The 18,144-nt window shown below is 28.9% G+C and overlaps 1 protein-coding gene across 1 annotated transcript; it reads right to left on the bottom strand.

The window, feature by feature from the left end:
• Nucleotides 1–2,823: 2,823 nt before the first annotated feature.
• Nucleotides 2,824–5,757, bottom strand: LOC129307064 (uncharacterized). Its single transcript, XM_054947930.1, has 3 exons — nucleotides 4,829–5,757; nucleotides 3,664–3,818; nucleotides 2,824–3,559 (listed from the first exon to the last, which is right to left on the bottom strand). The coding sequence occupies exons 1-3, from the start codon at nucleotides 5,451–5,453 to the stop codon at nucleotides 3,305–3,307; spliced, it is 1,035 nt and encodes a 344-aa protein (XP_054803905.1). The 5' UTR covers nucleotides 5,454–5,757; the 3' UTR covers nucleotides 2,824–3,304.
• Nucleotides 5,758–18,144: the final 12,387 nt, after the last annotated feature.

The following is an 18,144-nucleotide window of genomic DNA, read 5'->3' as shown; positions in this document are numbered from 1 at the left end:
TTAAATTTTTATTAATTTTTTTTCATGTTAACTTATATTTCACATCAATGAGCAAGAGAAGGGTATTTTAAATAATGTATGAGCATTTTTTATTCATCTTATTTGATAAAAACTTTTAAAAAAATTAAAAAATAAGGGTCGAATTATAGGTGAATAAATTAAGGGATTGAGTCGCAGTAAGTTATAGTTGAAGAACTGAATTGCAGTGAGTCATAATTGAGAATTGAGTTATAAGTAAGTTAAAAGTTAAAGATTAAAAGATTAATTTTTTTATTTTATTTTAAAAAATTTAAAATAAAAACCATTAAATCTGAACCGTCCAGTAACTCAGCGGATGTGCCGAGCTCCAACAGAATGGGGTGGGCCTGTTTTTGTGGAGTTTCATCAATGTCCACCCATCGTCATTCCTTCGGTCAAATCGCCATGTTCTGATGGACTTGGACTCTGTGCTTTCCTCGGATGCTTCTTGCTCGGTCTTGCAACATTTCCTCCATTTCTTTTCTTTTTCCCGCACGCCCTCTTCCCCTTCCTCTTCTTCTCACCCATCATCCTTCTTTGTCCCTTTCCCATAAAATTGACCATTCATTCCTCACCCAAGAAAACAGCCTCCCAGGAAAAAAGATTTCGCTCACGTCAAAATCTCTGTCCCTTGACCCACAGGATAAAACATCAAATCTCTGAAAACCACCCCACGGCTTCTTCTAATCCATCCTATTTCTATTTCAACATACTTGTTCCAATTACACTTTTCAACATATTTTTGTTACCACACACTTCACTTGTTCTCAACATATTTCTTCCAACAAGACTTTATAAGATATAAAACAAAAATGTGTGAGGATATCTCTTCACTGTGACCAGTTGAAAGATTAATATAATGTATGTTTTAAACTTTTAGTCTTGCAAGGAGAAAGTATTGTGCAATCTAACGATTTTTGTAAATATAACTACAATTTTTTCACAAAAGTATACTCTAGTCTCTATCTCTCCAGTTTATAAAATATTTTTTGAAAAAATCACACATATAAATAAAATTCATTATATACATTTACGATCTTATTTTTTAAAAATATAAATATAAAATTTTTTAAAAACACCCTTCATCTAATATAATTTTACTTGTGAAATATTAGAGTGAGATAATGTAATAAGGAGGAAATTGTGATATTAATATGATTAATGAAACTTTATTTTTATTATAGTTTTTTATATTTTGGGATATCAAATCACCTCTAAAAAATATTTTATAAATTAAGACAGGAGAGTATTAATAATAATAAATTTTTAGTGAATTTTTCAGGTTAGGAGAAGAAGAAAGGTGAGGTTGGGTTTTATGGTAAACAAGGAAAACTAAAGATGGTAACACATGGTTTTATTCGTGGTAAACAAAGTCATGGTGTAATGTAACTTGGCGTTAATAAGGTTCAGTAGTTAGAATGTAATTGCAAGGAGATATAAAATGTAACAATCAAATTTAATTTGAACAAGAGGAAAAAAAAAACGAAGGATTAAGAAATGATGGGGGGGTTAGTAAAATTGAAAGTTGAAGATAGAGGTGGTTGGTACTCAAGAAGTGATGGTGAAATATTAGCGCTGTTGTGCAAGTGATGTGTGGGTAACATTGTAACAGGATATCACAACTATGAAATTATGATGATGTGAGTGTTACACCATGACTTAATAATTGAACGTGACGTGTTGTGGCACGATCATGAACAATTTCTTGTAATCAATTATTGGCTAGTGCTCTGCACGTTTGTTACGTCTATTTGATAATTTCTTTTTTGAAAATTAACTCGCTCTACGTTATAATTTCAAAGTTTTAATCATTAGGTCCTCCACTTGGAGAATGACATTAAATATTGAAATTCATTTTGGAATAAAATTTTAGCATATATTTGACTTTTTCATGAAATTATTTTTTAAAAAAGTATTTTTTTTAATCAAAATACACTCAGAGTCAGAGGTTTCATCGGTTACAAAGTTTGATTCCCAATCTTTTTTTAATTAATTAATCAATTAATAATATTTACAATAAAATTCAGATGCCTGCGCGGAGCGCTGCGGAAGGTTTTAAGGCATTTTCTGTGCTGGATTTATGCTAGTAATTCTCGGTCTTTCTGAGCTTGATTTGTGCTAGTAATTCCAATTTCAATTTATGCCTTTATATTACTAAAATATATCCCCACTCGTGGCATTTTTAGAAGTATTATTTCGTTCATGACATAATAATTTTTATAATTTTTTTAACTATACATTTAGTTCATTTATTATTTTTTAAAAAAATTCTTATTAAAATTTAAACAAATTATTGTTATTATAAGATATTTAATGAGAATATAATTGAAAAATATATTTTTTTAAAGATTAAAGTTTCAACTAAAGTTTTATATAACTATGAAATAGTTATCAATATCTAATATATGAATAAAATTAAGTACTTATATATGTAAAATTATTATTTTATTAGTTTTAAAAATAAAAAAGTTATTAGTGGCAAAGTTGAAGGGGGAAAAGACGGTTGATGTTGCTGAGAACTTGAGTGATATAAAGGAAGGTGGGAGTGCCGTAGTGGCACTGGCAAGGATATAGCCTGAAGCTAAAGTGGCAGTAATAATGTTCATGAATGCAATTAATGGGGTCACCAGAATACCCTGCAAAATTCTTGTGAATGTTTCATAGTTTCTACTTATAATCATAATTCTTCTTCATGACAATTTAAACGTAATATTTCTGGTTTTCCAGAGCAAATATACACACCATTAAAACCTGAACCTTTTTTTTTTCCAAGGAAAAAGGATAAGGGTAGACAGACAGTAGGAATTTTGGAACGTATTCATGTGACAACCTTACCCAAAAGGGAAAGATAAGAGAATAAGTGCCCTCCTTCCTCCAAAAGGCCAGGCTGACACTCACAAGAACGTGCACTCACTCCACAAAAGAAGAGGTCACCATGATTCGCTTTACATGTGCTCTGTTTATCAACCAGCACACCATGACTTCTCAATCTCACATCATCTTCACAGAAATAGTTAAACAACAGAAATTATCTCTCTTGAGATATTGAAAGCAAATGATAGACCTCTCCTAACTAAATTACTACATATATGAAAGTTGAAATTTGAACTCCCAATCACTTGTTCATGTGACGAGAGTTCCTATCATTCATGCCAACTTTAATTAGTAACTCCAATCTTTTTTTATCAAACTCATTTCTAACACTTTAAACCTTTTTGGGATTTTAACTTTTTCTATACACAAAGTGGGGTTGGCAAATAAGATATCATGTTTGAGCTCATCACTCTCACTGAACAATCATCTGAAGCATGGATTCCATTTTTTCTCCGTTTCTGCAACTTCTGACCAAGTCCAGGTACTTCATAGCATCATGAGCCGGGAGACCTTCAAGCAAGAACTTGAACAGACGATTGTGTGTTGCTTGCATCACTTCAAAACATTGCTCCACCGCGCTCTGTTCCTCCTCTCTGCTCATCTCAACTGCCTCCATTAATGGAAGCAATTCTACTTCCTCTTCTCTGAAGTGTTGCTTGCATTGCCCCTGGATACACAAAAATCAACAATTAACTAAGCTCATACATAGTTCGTATCATATTGTTGTTGACCAAATTTTGAGGAGCTTGTCGTGATAATTAATGATTTTACCTGCAACAATTTAAGCCTAGAAGAGAGGTTGGAGAGAGCTTCTCGGTAACCAGGGCTTCCACAATCTAAAACCCCAACAGATTTTATGACTTCTTTGATGCCATTCATGAGCGGTAGGTCCCTGGCATGTTCCTCCTTTGCAGCTTTTGATAGCCCTATGCATGTATGTTTATGTCACATTTCATTCACTCGTATTTTCCTCATAGCATTGCTTCAAAACAAAGCAAGCAAACATGTTCTCCTATTCTCTTTTTTTATTTTTAAATACAAAATGTGGGTAAAGACTTCAAACTAGATATACCACTTTATTTCTTACTTTTTTTCCCTTGTTAATAAGAAACTAGAAAACTCCAACATTGCATTGAGCATCTCGTAGCAGAAAAGTTGAACATAAAGAAATATTGTTCACTTCATTTCACAGATTGAAAGATAAGGTTAAGAAAATCGCTTTGAAAGTTGAAACCCCTCCACGAAATTAACAACAGTGATCATGTGATGTTATATACTTAAAAATACCAAACAGATCTAAATCCAATCATGACTAAATAGGTCCAAGTAAATTCTTGGTCACTTAAATAAATCATTAAGTTGTATATAACATATTAATTCACTTTTGTGCAACTATTGAGTATACTATAATATAATAATAAACTATGAGAATTACATTAACAAAGTACCTGATGCCTAATGATTTACAACATCCACAATAATTAAGATTAACTACGATCATTCAGGCGTATTAATAACGCTTCAATTTCAATTATTTCCATCAAATCACCCGTCTAATACTATCCTTTTCATTGTGAAATTAATCATTTACCATCATATGTAAAAAAAAAAAAAAAAGTCACGTGCACAGTTCCCTGAGAGTTCATTGACTATGACATCTGAGAGAACTTCTCTGAAATAAAGTAGTTAATAATACAACAGATTTACAGAAATTCACGTGTTCGGATTCTATCTCCTTATCATGTGATATAACAAGTCTGATTATTGAAATTGAATATAAATCGTGACAAATTCAAACAGTATATGATACTATAGATTAAAATTATTCAGCAGGTTTTTCTTCCCTTTATGATATTGAAAGCCAAACTAGTAGGAGAAGCAGTTTTAAGTTTCAATAGAATGTGGCAACACACGCAGTAAGATGCGTGGTCCTTACCTCGATCGGCCATGTCGAAGATGGGGAAGAGGACCCTCTCCTCCATCTGAGCGTGCTCCAACATCACTTCCAGCAGCTGAGAGTAGCTCTTGGCGAACTTCTTCACCTCCATCCTCGGGCTCCCCATCGTCGGATCTGCGGCCTTCCTCCCTCCACGTGTCGCCAGATCCTCCGCCCACCTCACCATCCTCTCCAAATGCCACAGTATGCTTTTGTGGTGCAGCCTCGTGACCCTCACCATCAACGGCGTTGTTTCATCTTCTTCCCTTCCTCCACCTCCCGCCGCCGCTGCCGCCCTAGCCAGCGATGGATTCGGAAACCGTGCGTCGATGAACCTGAGCAATGTCTCTCGGGTCCCTGAAATGGTATCGGATCCCACCTGGAGTGTAACCGGGCTCTCCGGATCGGAAGCTCCGGCACGCGCGAACTCCTCTGCCAACGTGGTTCTTTCGGAGGAGGGAACGAAGTCAAGAGAGACGGCCCTGTGGACGAGCGCGAAACGAATGTAGGCGGCGAGAACGCTCTTGGGCGAGCCGTATAACCGAACGGTGGGGTAAGCCTGAGCTCCGTCGTGGGGTACAATCTCGGCCGTTAACTTCTCCGACGTACGCACACAATTACCCATTGCAGAAAAGGAAAAACGGAAGCCAAATGAGGATGAAATTGCAATGAATGAAGATTTTCCCGGGAAACAAACAGAAGAATAAGAGAAGGGTATGAGATTTCTTAGGGAAGAAAAAAAAGCAGGGACGGGGGGGGGGGGGGGAGAGAGAGAGAGAGAGAGAGAGAGATAGGGATGGGGCGAGAGTAATGGCAGTTGAAGCTTAAATAGTAATACTGATAGTTGGTAGAGATAAGAGCAAACAAGCCGAAAGCGACTGAGCAATTAGATTTCACCTGTGTTACTCTGTATAATCTCTCAGAGGGGGAGAGAGAGAAGGAAGGCCGAAGGGCCTGTTTTTTGTTGTGTTGTAAATGGTATCATAAATCCATAATGGATGGCGTAAAGTGAAAGGATTGAATTGAATCAACGAAAGTGAATATCTATTGGAGATGCCTTATTAAGAAAGAAACTTGATTTCAATTGTGAGGGTAAAAGTTTAGATAAAAAAAATATTCAAATAATCAAAATTAATTTGTTTGTAAATTTTTTTTGGTAAATTTGATTTCAAAGCTTATAAAAAATGAGGCATGGCCCCACGTTTAAAAAATATTTACAAAGGTATATTTCATTTATTAATAAAATTCTCACAATAAAATTCTCACAATATTTTTAAATGAAATTCAATTTCTTTTCAAGCAGGAATTTTTCATTTAATTTTTTTAAAAGATGACCTTATGGAACTATATTAAAAAAAAAAAATTCATTCATAAAACATTTGGTGTTCCCGCCTGCTTTGTTTCGTTATGGAGTTTAGCTTTTGACCATAAAGTACTCAGTTGGGTAAAGCTGAGCTCTTGTCTCTACTCTCTAGGGAGAGGCACAGTCAACTAAGAAGAGATAGGGATACTAAGATTAAATAAGCATCACCTACAATTATATTAAACATCGTTAGGTCCTGAACTTGATACTTTCAAGAGATCCATAATGGATCTTACTATTGAAAAATATGTACATAAACATCAATACTTGACTTAATTGGACTAGCCGGTTCAATTGGTTTAACTTGAAACCAGCCTTCCACTTTGGTCAAGATGCAAAGTCAGGAGAAAAATGAATGGTAAATCAATCAAGTACCTGCCAAAACTAATCAAGAACCATTTTTCATTTTTATTAAAAAATCTCAATAATTCAAAATTATGTTACTTTATGCTTTTTATTTTTATTCTGAATGGCTTTTTTAGTGTCACTTGCACATATGATGATTTATTGATAATTTTAGCCAATAACAGAAGCTCTTGTTTGGTTTGGTTAGAGAATCAATATGACATACTGGATAATTTTAGTTATTTGTAATTGATACTAAATAATTTTATTATAACATTAGTGTAATTAACTATAAATTTCACATATATGACAATGTTATGGTTAAATATTATTTTAATATTTTTAATTTCATATATGATCTTTAAAATTTACTATTTTAATTGAGATTGGTTCAATCATGATTCATCGAACCAGTACCAAACTGATTCAATGCGTAGATTGGGCAACATTGATACTAACTACTAAGGAGATTAAATAAGCATGATTGGTTATGATGATATTATTTTAATATTTATAAAGTTAAGGATCATTTTTGCTTTTCAACTTTACAAGATCACTAGATTTCATGAACTTAACTATATATCAATTATATTCATTAATGTTAAAGATTTTCTCAATGGTCACTTTATGATTAACTCATCATTTTTTCACCATTAATGAGCCTAATACTATATTTTTTAATATTTTTATTATAAAATATTGTGTTAAAAGTATTTTTGTCCTCAACTTTATTCAAAAGATTAGTGGCACCCTAAACTCAAACATTTTTTAATGAAAAAGTATTGTGGAGATCATTGATGGTGAATAGATAGTGAATTAATGACAAGGTGATAAAAGAAAAAATCTTTAATAATAAAAAATATAATTAACTTATAATTAAATTTAAAATATTCAGTAATTTTTTAAGTAAAGTTGGTGGGTAACAATCACCTTGAACACTATTTATAACTTATTCAAATATGTAGACATGCTTAAAACGGAAGACATAATTTAAGTTTGTTCTCGTTCCTATCATACTGTATCAGCAAAAGCTCGTGGTCTGGCATTGGGGCTGCAGATTTGTGGACACTGCATGGGGAAGCACGGCCATTGATGGAAGAGGAAACTCGAGGAATGAACTTTTTTGAGTGAATTTTAATTAAGGATCACTGCAGAAAATTAATTTTAGGTTGGTTTAAAAAATTTTTAAATTTTAATTTAATTCAGGAGAGAGAGGTTAAAAAAATTCTGACTATAAAAAAAATTAAAATATCCTTTATTTATTATACAAAATCATTAGTGATTAATTTTTTATTGCATCTATTAATTTACTAATATTACTTATAAATTAAACGTATTTATCAGATAGTCAGTAACATTAATTATTAATTTACTAACTTTACTCATTAATTTAATAATATCAATTATAAATTATAAAACTTATTAATAATTTACAATTGATATTATTGAATTACAAGGGCTTGTCAATAATTTATAACTGATATTAGTAAATTAACAAGTAAAGTTAATAATTTAACAATTAATACTATTACTTGCGATTGAAAAACTAATGTTAAGTCTTATATAATTATTGACATGTTATCTTGTGTAATTTACAACTCATATTCATAAATTAATAATTAGAATAACAAAATTAACAATTATTGATTCTATATAATAAGTTAGGGATATTTTGATCTTTTCGCTATCAGAATTGTCTTGACTTTCTTTCCCTAAATTAAACTGAATTTCAAAAAAAAATTAGACTCACATAAAATTAATTTTTTATGATGTTCCTTAACTGAAATTCTTTCAACTTAAAAAAAAAAAAAGAAACTTGAGAAGTGAGTCAATAGATTTGCCATATTAATTAAGAGACTTGTACTTGCTGTACACTTGTACCTGTTTTCATTTCCTAATTGTGAACGAAGTTAATTAAATAAGCTTTTTTAAAATTAAAATATCAGTTGCAGATTTTTTATATATAAATATCAAATTTTAAAAGCTTAAAAAGAAATTTCTACGCATATATTTTGGTTTCAATTTTGTATATTAAAAGCTAAAATATCAGCTACAAATTTACTTTACATGTTAATATCAAATATCAAAAGGTCACTATGAGTTATTGTATCTACGTGTCGGTGATGGATCCAGAAAAATAAATTGGTGGGAGCATAATTTATATGTAAAAATATATTAATATTTTTATAAAATAATTTTAAGTATTTATTTATTTTTATTAAGGATATAACATAATAAAATCAAATGCTAAAAAAAGGCATAAAATAAAAATTATAATAAAATAAAAAATTACTTTTTGATGGGATAAATTTTTTATTCTTTTAAATCATAAATTTTTATATGGGAGAAGTGAATTTTTATAAAAGGGTAAGTGAATTTTTTGAAATGATGGGGGTAAATCAAATTTTTTAGTGGAGGCATATAAAAATTTTGAGGTTTTATTATGTAATACTTTCCTGACTTGTGGGGGCATTTAATGTAAAACCATTTCCACGTGTATTCGCTAAATAAGGGTTTTTTTTAAGAAAAAAAAAAATTTTCGTATTAGAAATTGCAAGTCGATACATTAATTGCAAAATTGTGAGATTTTTAGTGTCAAATTTTTTTAAAAAATATTTTTTTAACAAAAATACACTTTTAATTATATTTTACATGCCAATAAAAATAATTATTTTCTCATTTTCATGAAAAGATGACATGCTTTTTATTTTTTGCCTTCAATTCCTTTATTATGAATAGCATTATTATTAGACTCTTGAATTGACTCTACGAGCTTATCATTTTTATATGTTTGGCTTACAAAATCGCATTAATTTACCTATAAACTTCAATTAAATAAAATTTAATTAAACTTATGAGTTAACTTTCTAAATTTATTATTTTTACATTTCTAATTTATAAAATTATGCTAGCTTACTCATAAACTTGTTAAACATGATAGGTATATAACATGTATAACTTAATTCATAAAAGCAATAGGACCTGTTTCAATAAAAAAATGAAAAAAAACTAAAACTAACATTAATTAAAAAAAGAAGTAAAAAATATCAAAAATAATTTATGCTATTTTAAGATTTCTATGTTGAATATAATAATCTATGAATGTAGATAGATTTAAATTTAAAATATACTTAAATTAAATTGTGGAAGTATTTTATATTTTAAGTATTTGCTCATGCACTTTTAAATGTTATTTACTAATAGAAGCAAATTTAAAATTGCAATCTAATTTTATGTTTTCAAGTTTATATGTCTGTCATGAGTTTATTTAAACTCACGAGTTTAACAACTTTAATGAAGAGTGAAAATGGTAAAGAAGTGTTTAAAAAAATTATATTTCTCACAATCCCATTGAACAATATAAAAATAAATTTTAAAAATAATTTCAAAAAAATAATAAATATTCTGCATTTTGAACTAAGTTTAATGGGAAAAATGTAGAAAATATATAGTTGGAGGAATTTGACATTCATCTCATATAATTTACAGTTGATTATATAATAAAAATTTGCAACAAAACTTTTAGCTTTTACTATAAAACATTTTAAGAGAAGGCTGATTGAGTAATTTCATTTTGCGTGTCTAGTCACTAAAATGTTTGATATTTTATTAGGATTTTGAAATTTGAAACGTTTTGGTCCTAAACTGTAATTACACCAATGTATTGGTGCCTTAGTCTTAATGCATGCTTAATTTTCAATTTATTAAAAGTTTATTTATTGAAAATTCATTTACCAAAATTTAATTCAGTGAAAGTCAATTGTTGTAATAAAATTTATATTTAAATATATTTTTTTAAAATTTAATTTGATAAACTGAAAGTTATTTGGATTATGATAGTAAAATATATTTTGAATGTACAATTACTAAAAAGGATATTAATTTATGATAATTTATAATTTTTATTATACAAATGTAATATATTTAAAATATTTAAAAAATATGATAAATATTTTAAATAACATAAAATTTGGTCTATAACACTAAAAACTTGATCTCTAATTATTTTTAATTTTTAAATTTATAATTTTAAAAAATGTGATAAGGATTTGTAATTTTTATTATACATTAATACTAAAAATTAATATGATTAATTATTTAATTTATAATATTAAAAATTTGATATCTAATTATCATTATTTAAATGGCAATTATATTCTTAATAAATTACCTATTTTTAAATAAAAAAATAAGAAATTAAATTTGAGATAATATAGTCAAATAACATCCCACTTTTCAAAAATAACAAAATGAATTTTAAAAAAACACATTTAATTTTATTAAACTACACCTAAACAACTTTTCACACCCCAAAAATGAGAAAGTGCTTTTGAAATATAAAAAATACAGTACCCAAATGGTGCCTTATTTCCCTCAAACTTAGGTCAAATCAAATAAAAAATAGTCTTATTTTTCCCCTCTATGAAAAACTTGCACACACAAACACACATCAAAACAAGGAGAATTGGGCTCTTGGACCTCTTAATTTTGTGGGCAAAAAGTCAAAACGTATCATAAACCTTGGGCCTGGACTTGAGCAACCCATTTTAGGCCCATGTAGCTGATAATAATGAACTGAAAAATGACTAGTCTTGTCTTGCTGGCCCGTTTGAGATATTGCTGCGCGAAAGTAGGACTATCTGAATGTATTTGCAGAAATTGGAAAAAAGTTACCCGGATGCTATAATAAAAAATAAAATTTACTTATATACTACACTTTACAAAATATTTATTCAAATACTACAAATTCAAAAATTGACATATATTAAACCGAGTTTTGAAAATATTCTGACACACAACTCGGTGTGTATCAAGCTAATTTGTGAGTGTGATAATTTTTTTTGTTTAGAAAGTAGCATAGGGTGGCAGGACTTACATTATTCTATCTCCCTCCCCCTAAATCACTACGTCCTCTCTCTCTCTCTTTCATATATCAACATTATCTTCATTTAAATATATTATTAACTTATTCATAAATAATATGAAATAATATAAAATATACCTTAAAAATAATAATAAATAGTAAATACATAAACCATGTGTCATATAAAATTATTAAAATAAAATATGAAAACTTATTTTTAAATATTATTATTATTTAATAATAAGAAAAAATTAATTTTCAGGTCCTTTAATTTTTATCAATTTTGACTTAGGCGCCTATGATTTATTTTGTTTTAATCAAGTTTTTATAATTTAATTAATTAAATATGATAATCTTTAAGGATTAAAATCCTTATTTTTTTTCTAAAAAAATTATGGACTTCTATATTTTTATTAATAGATTATATAACTTTAAAATTAATTATATGATTTTTATAACTCAAAATATATATATATATATATATATATTTAGGTTATGTTTTTAAATAACTTTTATATAAAAATTAATAAAAATTTAAACATTGGTAAAATCAATTTTTTTACTTTTTAGATTAAAAGTATTTATTATTATTCTTAATAGTTTCAAAAGGAATTTGGTTATAATATATAATTAATATATTATATAAATTATTTTTAAGGTATATTCTATATTATTTCATATTATTTATGAAGAAGTTAATAATATATTTAAATAAAGAAAACGTTGCTCACCCCCTTAAAAATATAAGGCATTTTTAATCGAATCTCACCCTCTAATAAAGTAGTTACCTACTTTCAAACTAACCCTATCTTTTCATATTTATCTCTATTAATTATCATATATTAAATATAAAGTCATTATTAATAGGTACACTTTAAAAAAATAATTATATTTTAAAAAATTAAAAATATTTGATATTTTTTAACATTTAATTTTTTAAATAATATTTTATATTTTAAATGGAGGAAGTAATACATGAACACGCCTGCATGCGTGTGAGAGAGAGAGGGAGGGAAGAGGGGAGAAAGAGAACGTAGTGAGTTAGGGGAGGAGAGATAGAATAAGAGGGTGTCAGTTTCTACCACTCTATGCTTGTTTTTTAAAAAAAAATTATCTCACATATAAATTGGCTTGATACATATCGAGTTGTATGTCAGAAGGTTTTTAAAACTCAATTTGATAGATGTCAATTTTTGAATTTATAGTATTTGAGTAAATATTTTATAGAGTATAGTATATGAATAAATTTTATTTTTTGTTATAGTATCTGGGTAACTTTGCTGCAGAAATTTTATCATCTCACTAAATTTTCAGTAAGTTTTACCAAAAGGAAATTTAGTAAGTTGTGTGTTTCTTAAAAATAAAAAGGCTAAAAATACATAAAAAGCTCATGAACTTTAATATAGTTGCTTATGATCCTATTACCTTTAAACTATCACCTTTAAATATTTAAAATTAACCTCTTAATTTTTAATTTTATTTTTCAAAGTCTGCTACTATTAATTACTTTGTTATATTATTAATAGAGTTTTCTACGTCATGTTAAGGAAAATCACATAGAAGCTTACATGGCATTTCATGTAAATAAATAATAAATGTATAAAAATTATATTATTTTTAAATATATATTTTTGTATTAGTTTTATGCTTTTTTTTATAAGAAGTTTTATCCATGCCTTTTTGTTATCCATGGTGCATAGCTTTCTTGCATTAAAGGATATATTTTTATTTATATAATTCTTATTATTAATAACAATTTTTAGATATTTTTTATTTGTTTAATATAAAAAACTTTTTTAATTAATAAAGAATAATAAAATTATACATTTTCTCTTAAATTGTCTTAATGGTGAATAATGATAATACAGTCCCTCAACTAAAAAAATTAGACTATCATCATGTGTGTTAAATTGTTTTAAAAAATTAATTAAAATACTTCTTTCATCTCATGTAACTATGTATTTCATCAATCTGATACATGAAACTTTATTAATAACATAATAAAGTTAATTAAATATAGGAACCCATGGAAAACAAGATGAAGAGTTAGAAGAGGGAGTTAGGAAGCTTACCTAAATGATTAGTAGTCTAAATTATCTCCCAAATACTCAAACCTTGATGACCTAGCAGAGGAAATTGCCAACTCCTAAACTCCCTTGTATTTTCTCAAATTTTCCTTCTAGTTTTCAAGTTTGATCGCTTCTTATCTATCAAAATTTGACATCTTACACTGTGGTGCATTGTGCCATGTCGCAGTGTATGATACAGTGAGCAAAATCTCACTTTGACTCCCATTCTTTGTATAACATTCCAATTTTAATTTTAGAATTTAAGTAAAGTTAGAAATTGACTTATTGACCAAATTAAAGAAAATGAATATTTAGTAAATTTGATTTGATTTGAGTTTGGTGAGATTATTTCAAGTAATTAAAATTTACTAGATAATTTTTGAGGGAAGAAAATTTATCTAAGAAGAATTAAATTTTGAAGATATAACATCAAGCCATGATCTTTAGAAAAGAAAAATTAATGAAGCTATATGAGATTAAATAAAATTATTCAAATTATTTCCTTACTTAAGAGATCATAATGATTTCAATATTATAAAAATTTGTATTTGAGTAAAATATAGGAGTTAAGTGTACTCATTTAAATTTTATGAGAGTTTTGAGAGGGAAAAAAAAAGACTTACAAAAACTTATGGAAGATAATTTGAAAATGTATGAGATCAAGGTACTATAATCTTATAACAGATAAAAGTTGTATAAAATAAGCCAAAAAAAAAAGAAGAGGAAGAAAGAAGAATCATAGGACCCATAACAAAATAACACTACCCACACTCAATTTCAAAAACTATTTGCATGAGCACCTTCTTCTTCTTCTCTACTCTGTTCTGCACAATAGCACCATTTTTAAAAGCTCAAAGCTCTTCTGGGCCTGATTTGGTGCTCATAATTATTCTTAACTCCAAAACGCTCTTCATAAAAATTATTCTATATGAGGAGAGCTTTTAAACAATATAAATATTGAAGGTAGTGGAGCCAGTTTTGGATTAAGGTTTATAGCAAGTGTTGTGTTTCATCGATTAGGAACCGTAGGATTATTAAGATTGAATTGTTGTGTGATGGTTAGATTTGTGCACGTGTAGAAGAGGTAACATTGAATTATTATTTCTTATATTGGGATATCTACTTTTTATTAATATGCATGTATAACTATATTGAGAATGTTGTGCTCACTGAGGGATTGTTTGACTGATTTCTAGACTAAAAATATATGTTGTGAACCATCTAGCATGCTTGTATAATATTTGAATTGTTATATAATTATTTATGTCTCTTTCAAGCATGCTAATTTGTGTTGAGTGATTATTTGACCATGAAAATGATTTCTAATGGTGATTTAATCCTTTCAAGCATACTTGTTGGTTTTGGGAATTGAATGTAATAATGGCTTGTTCATTTTAAGCATGCTTGTATATTTTTAAAATTTGACTTTTGAAATGTGATGCAAAGATGAAATAAGGTGGTTAGTGTAAGATTATCGATGGTGTTGTTGTGTTGGAGATAGTGGATTAATTATCCGTTGCCACATGGTATGCCTTTACAAAACACGTAGTGGTTGGCCTTTCTTGTAGTTCTCTGTTACCCTAATTTGGGTACTAGGATGATAGGCACTTCCTTTTAAGGAGAGAAGTTTTACTCTATTGGCAATGCAACTTTAATTAGGTGTATCAACATTTTAGGCTCAACCTAGTGGTAATAAGGTATAAGGGGCAGAACGTAAGGGTATGGTTGGGATAAGCATAACTTGATTCAATTGTTATTTAATGTGAATTGTTTTGATTATGGAAAACTAGAATTGGTTGGTCTTGCTTGCAAATACTAAGAAATATTATGATGTTGAAGAAATAAAGAGATTCATGGTTGAAAATCAAGTTAGGAAAATGGTGATTGGAGAAGGTGGTAGGCTTTAGATCCTAAATGGCCATGTTCTTTTAAAACCATAAAAAATAGGAATCTAGTTTTGTAAGTATGTAACATCCCAAATTCTTATCATTTGAGTTAATTATACTTTAAGGGAGTTTATTGGTATTTGTATACATTGGAAAATGATTTTATAATGAATTAGGTCTTGGAAGAAGATAAAAAAATAAGCTTCCTTTGTAATTATAGGTTTTCAAAGGGAAAATGATAATATTTTTGATTAATTATTTTTGTATTAGAAAGTAGACACCTCAAGCTTTCTATAGAGTCCCAATTTATAATTTTTAAAATTGTGTAGAATTAATTATTAATTTTTGAAATTGGGTTAGTGAAACTATACTATTGGCTGCAGTGAATGATGTATTTTTAGATTTAAATTTTCTGTCACAAAACAAAATGGAAGAGGTGAATTTTTGAGAGGATTGGGGCAATTTTGGAAAGCTCTGCTTGGGTTTCATGAAGGATATGCATTAAGCACATTTTTGGCCTCTAATCACTAAGGTAATATTCCGCAATCCCTTTTCTACTTTATAAACCCCTCTTTAAGCTAGTTTTTTGTAGACATCATATTTGAGTTTTAGTTTTTGAGGATGCGCAACCCTTAGATCTAAATTATAAGGCCTTTTTAAAATTAAATAAGTGTTATTTAGGTGGTTTTAATGATAGTTATCATAAAGAGATGCTTAGATTTGAAATCCTAGAGTTGTTTTGCAATAGATTAAGCTAATGAGGTTAGCTAATAGTGTTTATTAGGTTTAATGAAGGTTAAATAAGTTATTGGAGCTAAGTTTTGAGGTTGTTCTTGCTTAATCACGCTTAATGAGGGTGTAAATCCTTAACTATGATTAAGGTTAATTAAGAAATATTAGTGATTAATGTTATATATTAATTATTAATTATAGATTGATTGCTTCGGACTTCTTTGGGCTTGTTGGAAAGCTCTTTTGAAATTCAAATTATACTCTAAAAGTGGTTACCAAGAGTAGAGGTAACTAGAAGTGAAATGCTTATATATAATTCTTGCTTACAATTATGAGTTGTATGTTATTGTTTATGATGAAAATGATGACGTGGATATTCAAGCATGTTGGTAATGATTATTGAACATTAAATGATATGCAGTTATCAGGTTATTGATAATGAAATGGAATGATTGATTTGGTTTGGGTTGTGTGGTTATTAAGCATGACATGATGATAACTTTATGATTATTGAAATCTTATTTAGTATTGATTATGGCATGTGAATTAATGAGCATGTGTATGAGAATGTAGATATATGAGTAAGTGATTGAATATTTATGACACGATTCTAAGAATTGAGTATGAACACATGACTTGATAGGGTGATATTATAAAAAAAAGTTGTTAGAGTATATGTTGACAATATATCAATGAGCATGAGCTTATATATGGGTATGAAAATTTAATGTTGGTTTATTTATTCTGGGCCTGATAGTATGTGCTTGATTATGAAATAAGTAAATCAAATTTGTGACTATAACGTGTGATTGAGTAATGAGCATGTTACAAGATCATGGATGGGTAGGAGTTTACTCGAATGAGTAAGGGCGTTATAAAAAATTCACATGGTGTAGCCACCATTGAGGTTTGTGCACGGTAGTTGGCATATTTGATTACAGTGCGATTGTATCCATTATCTCTTAAGGACGGTATATGTGAGCATGCTTGCCTAGGATCATTGGTTTCCTATGAGGGACAATATGGGTTATGGCAACTATAAGATCCTAGTATTAGAGAAAGGGGAGTGCATGGCCTAATAGTAGGAAAGGGGTACCTTGGTTGGGTAACCCTCCACAATTAAAGAGCAGGTCTAATCTGGTCACATGGGTTGGTCTTATATAATTTGATAGTCCATGGATTCAATCAGAAGATATAAGTAGAAGAATAAGGATGGAATGCATTGATCACGTATAATTATCATCATTGCATTATATGCCTTGTGATTAATGATTAATAGTCTCATGATGCATGCTGAATATTAAAAGCTTGTTAATTGTGATTTCTTGCCTTTATGTGCTTATATTTGCCACACTATTTATGTACTTAAATTTATGAGCTTTGATTATTAAGATTGTATAATCTCACTCTCGTTGTTTAATACTTTCTAGGAAATACTAAGTATGAGGCTAAGGAGGAAGCATTGGAGACTAGAGATGCTTAACTTCATCAGTTAAGTCTCTAGCTCTTTAGTTTGTATAATGGATACTCATTATTGCTAATATTATGGGTTTAAGTGTTAAACTATATATTGCATTTGCATGAGCCTAAATGTTGATTTGGGCAATCCTTGTTGTGACTTTCCTATTATTTTATGATGGGAGCCAATCTGAAAAGTGTGTGATTTAAGATTAATGATTAAATTTTTGATGCTTGTGGAGTCTTAGTATTCTTATTTATAAATGTGGTTTATGTATGGTTGTTATCTTAGTTAATGACTAAGGGTTGGATGATGGCATATGGTTGATTTGAGAATATGGTAATATGTAAATGCACAAAGTCTCAATTGTCCAAAGTCCCCATTTGGTACCATATTGAGGCATAATCAGAGTCAATAGCTATAATATTTAATTGTCTATGTGTGAACACTTAGATCACTTTAATTGAAGGTTTGAGTTGAAAACTACATGCTCCAGATGTTAGATTATTTTTGTTGTCAAATTTGTGTTATTAACTCATGTACGTCATGATAGAATGTTTAATTGGTTGTGGTGGATGTGATTGCTTGTCTTAGTCAT

The sequence above is a fragment of the Prosopis cineraria genome, unplaced genomic scaffold, assembly GCF_029017545.1.
Source record: "Prosopis cineraria cultivar Desert tree isolate PC_DT_omini unplaced genomic scaffold, ASM2901754v1 PC1, whole genome shotgun sequence".
NCBI classification, from domain to species: Eukaryota; Viridiplantae; Streptophyta; class Magnoliopsida; order Fabales; family Fabaceae; genus Prosopis; species Prosopis cineraria.
The sequence above is the reverse complement of the archived record's forward strand: the minus strand, read 5'-3'. Positions and strand labels throughout refer to the sequence as shown.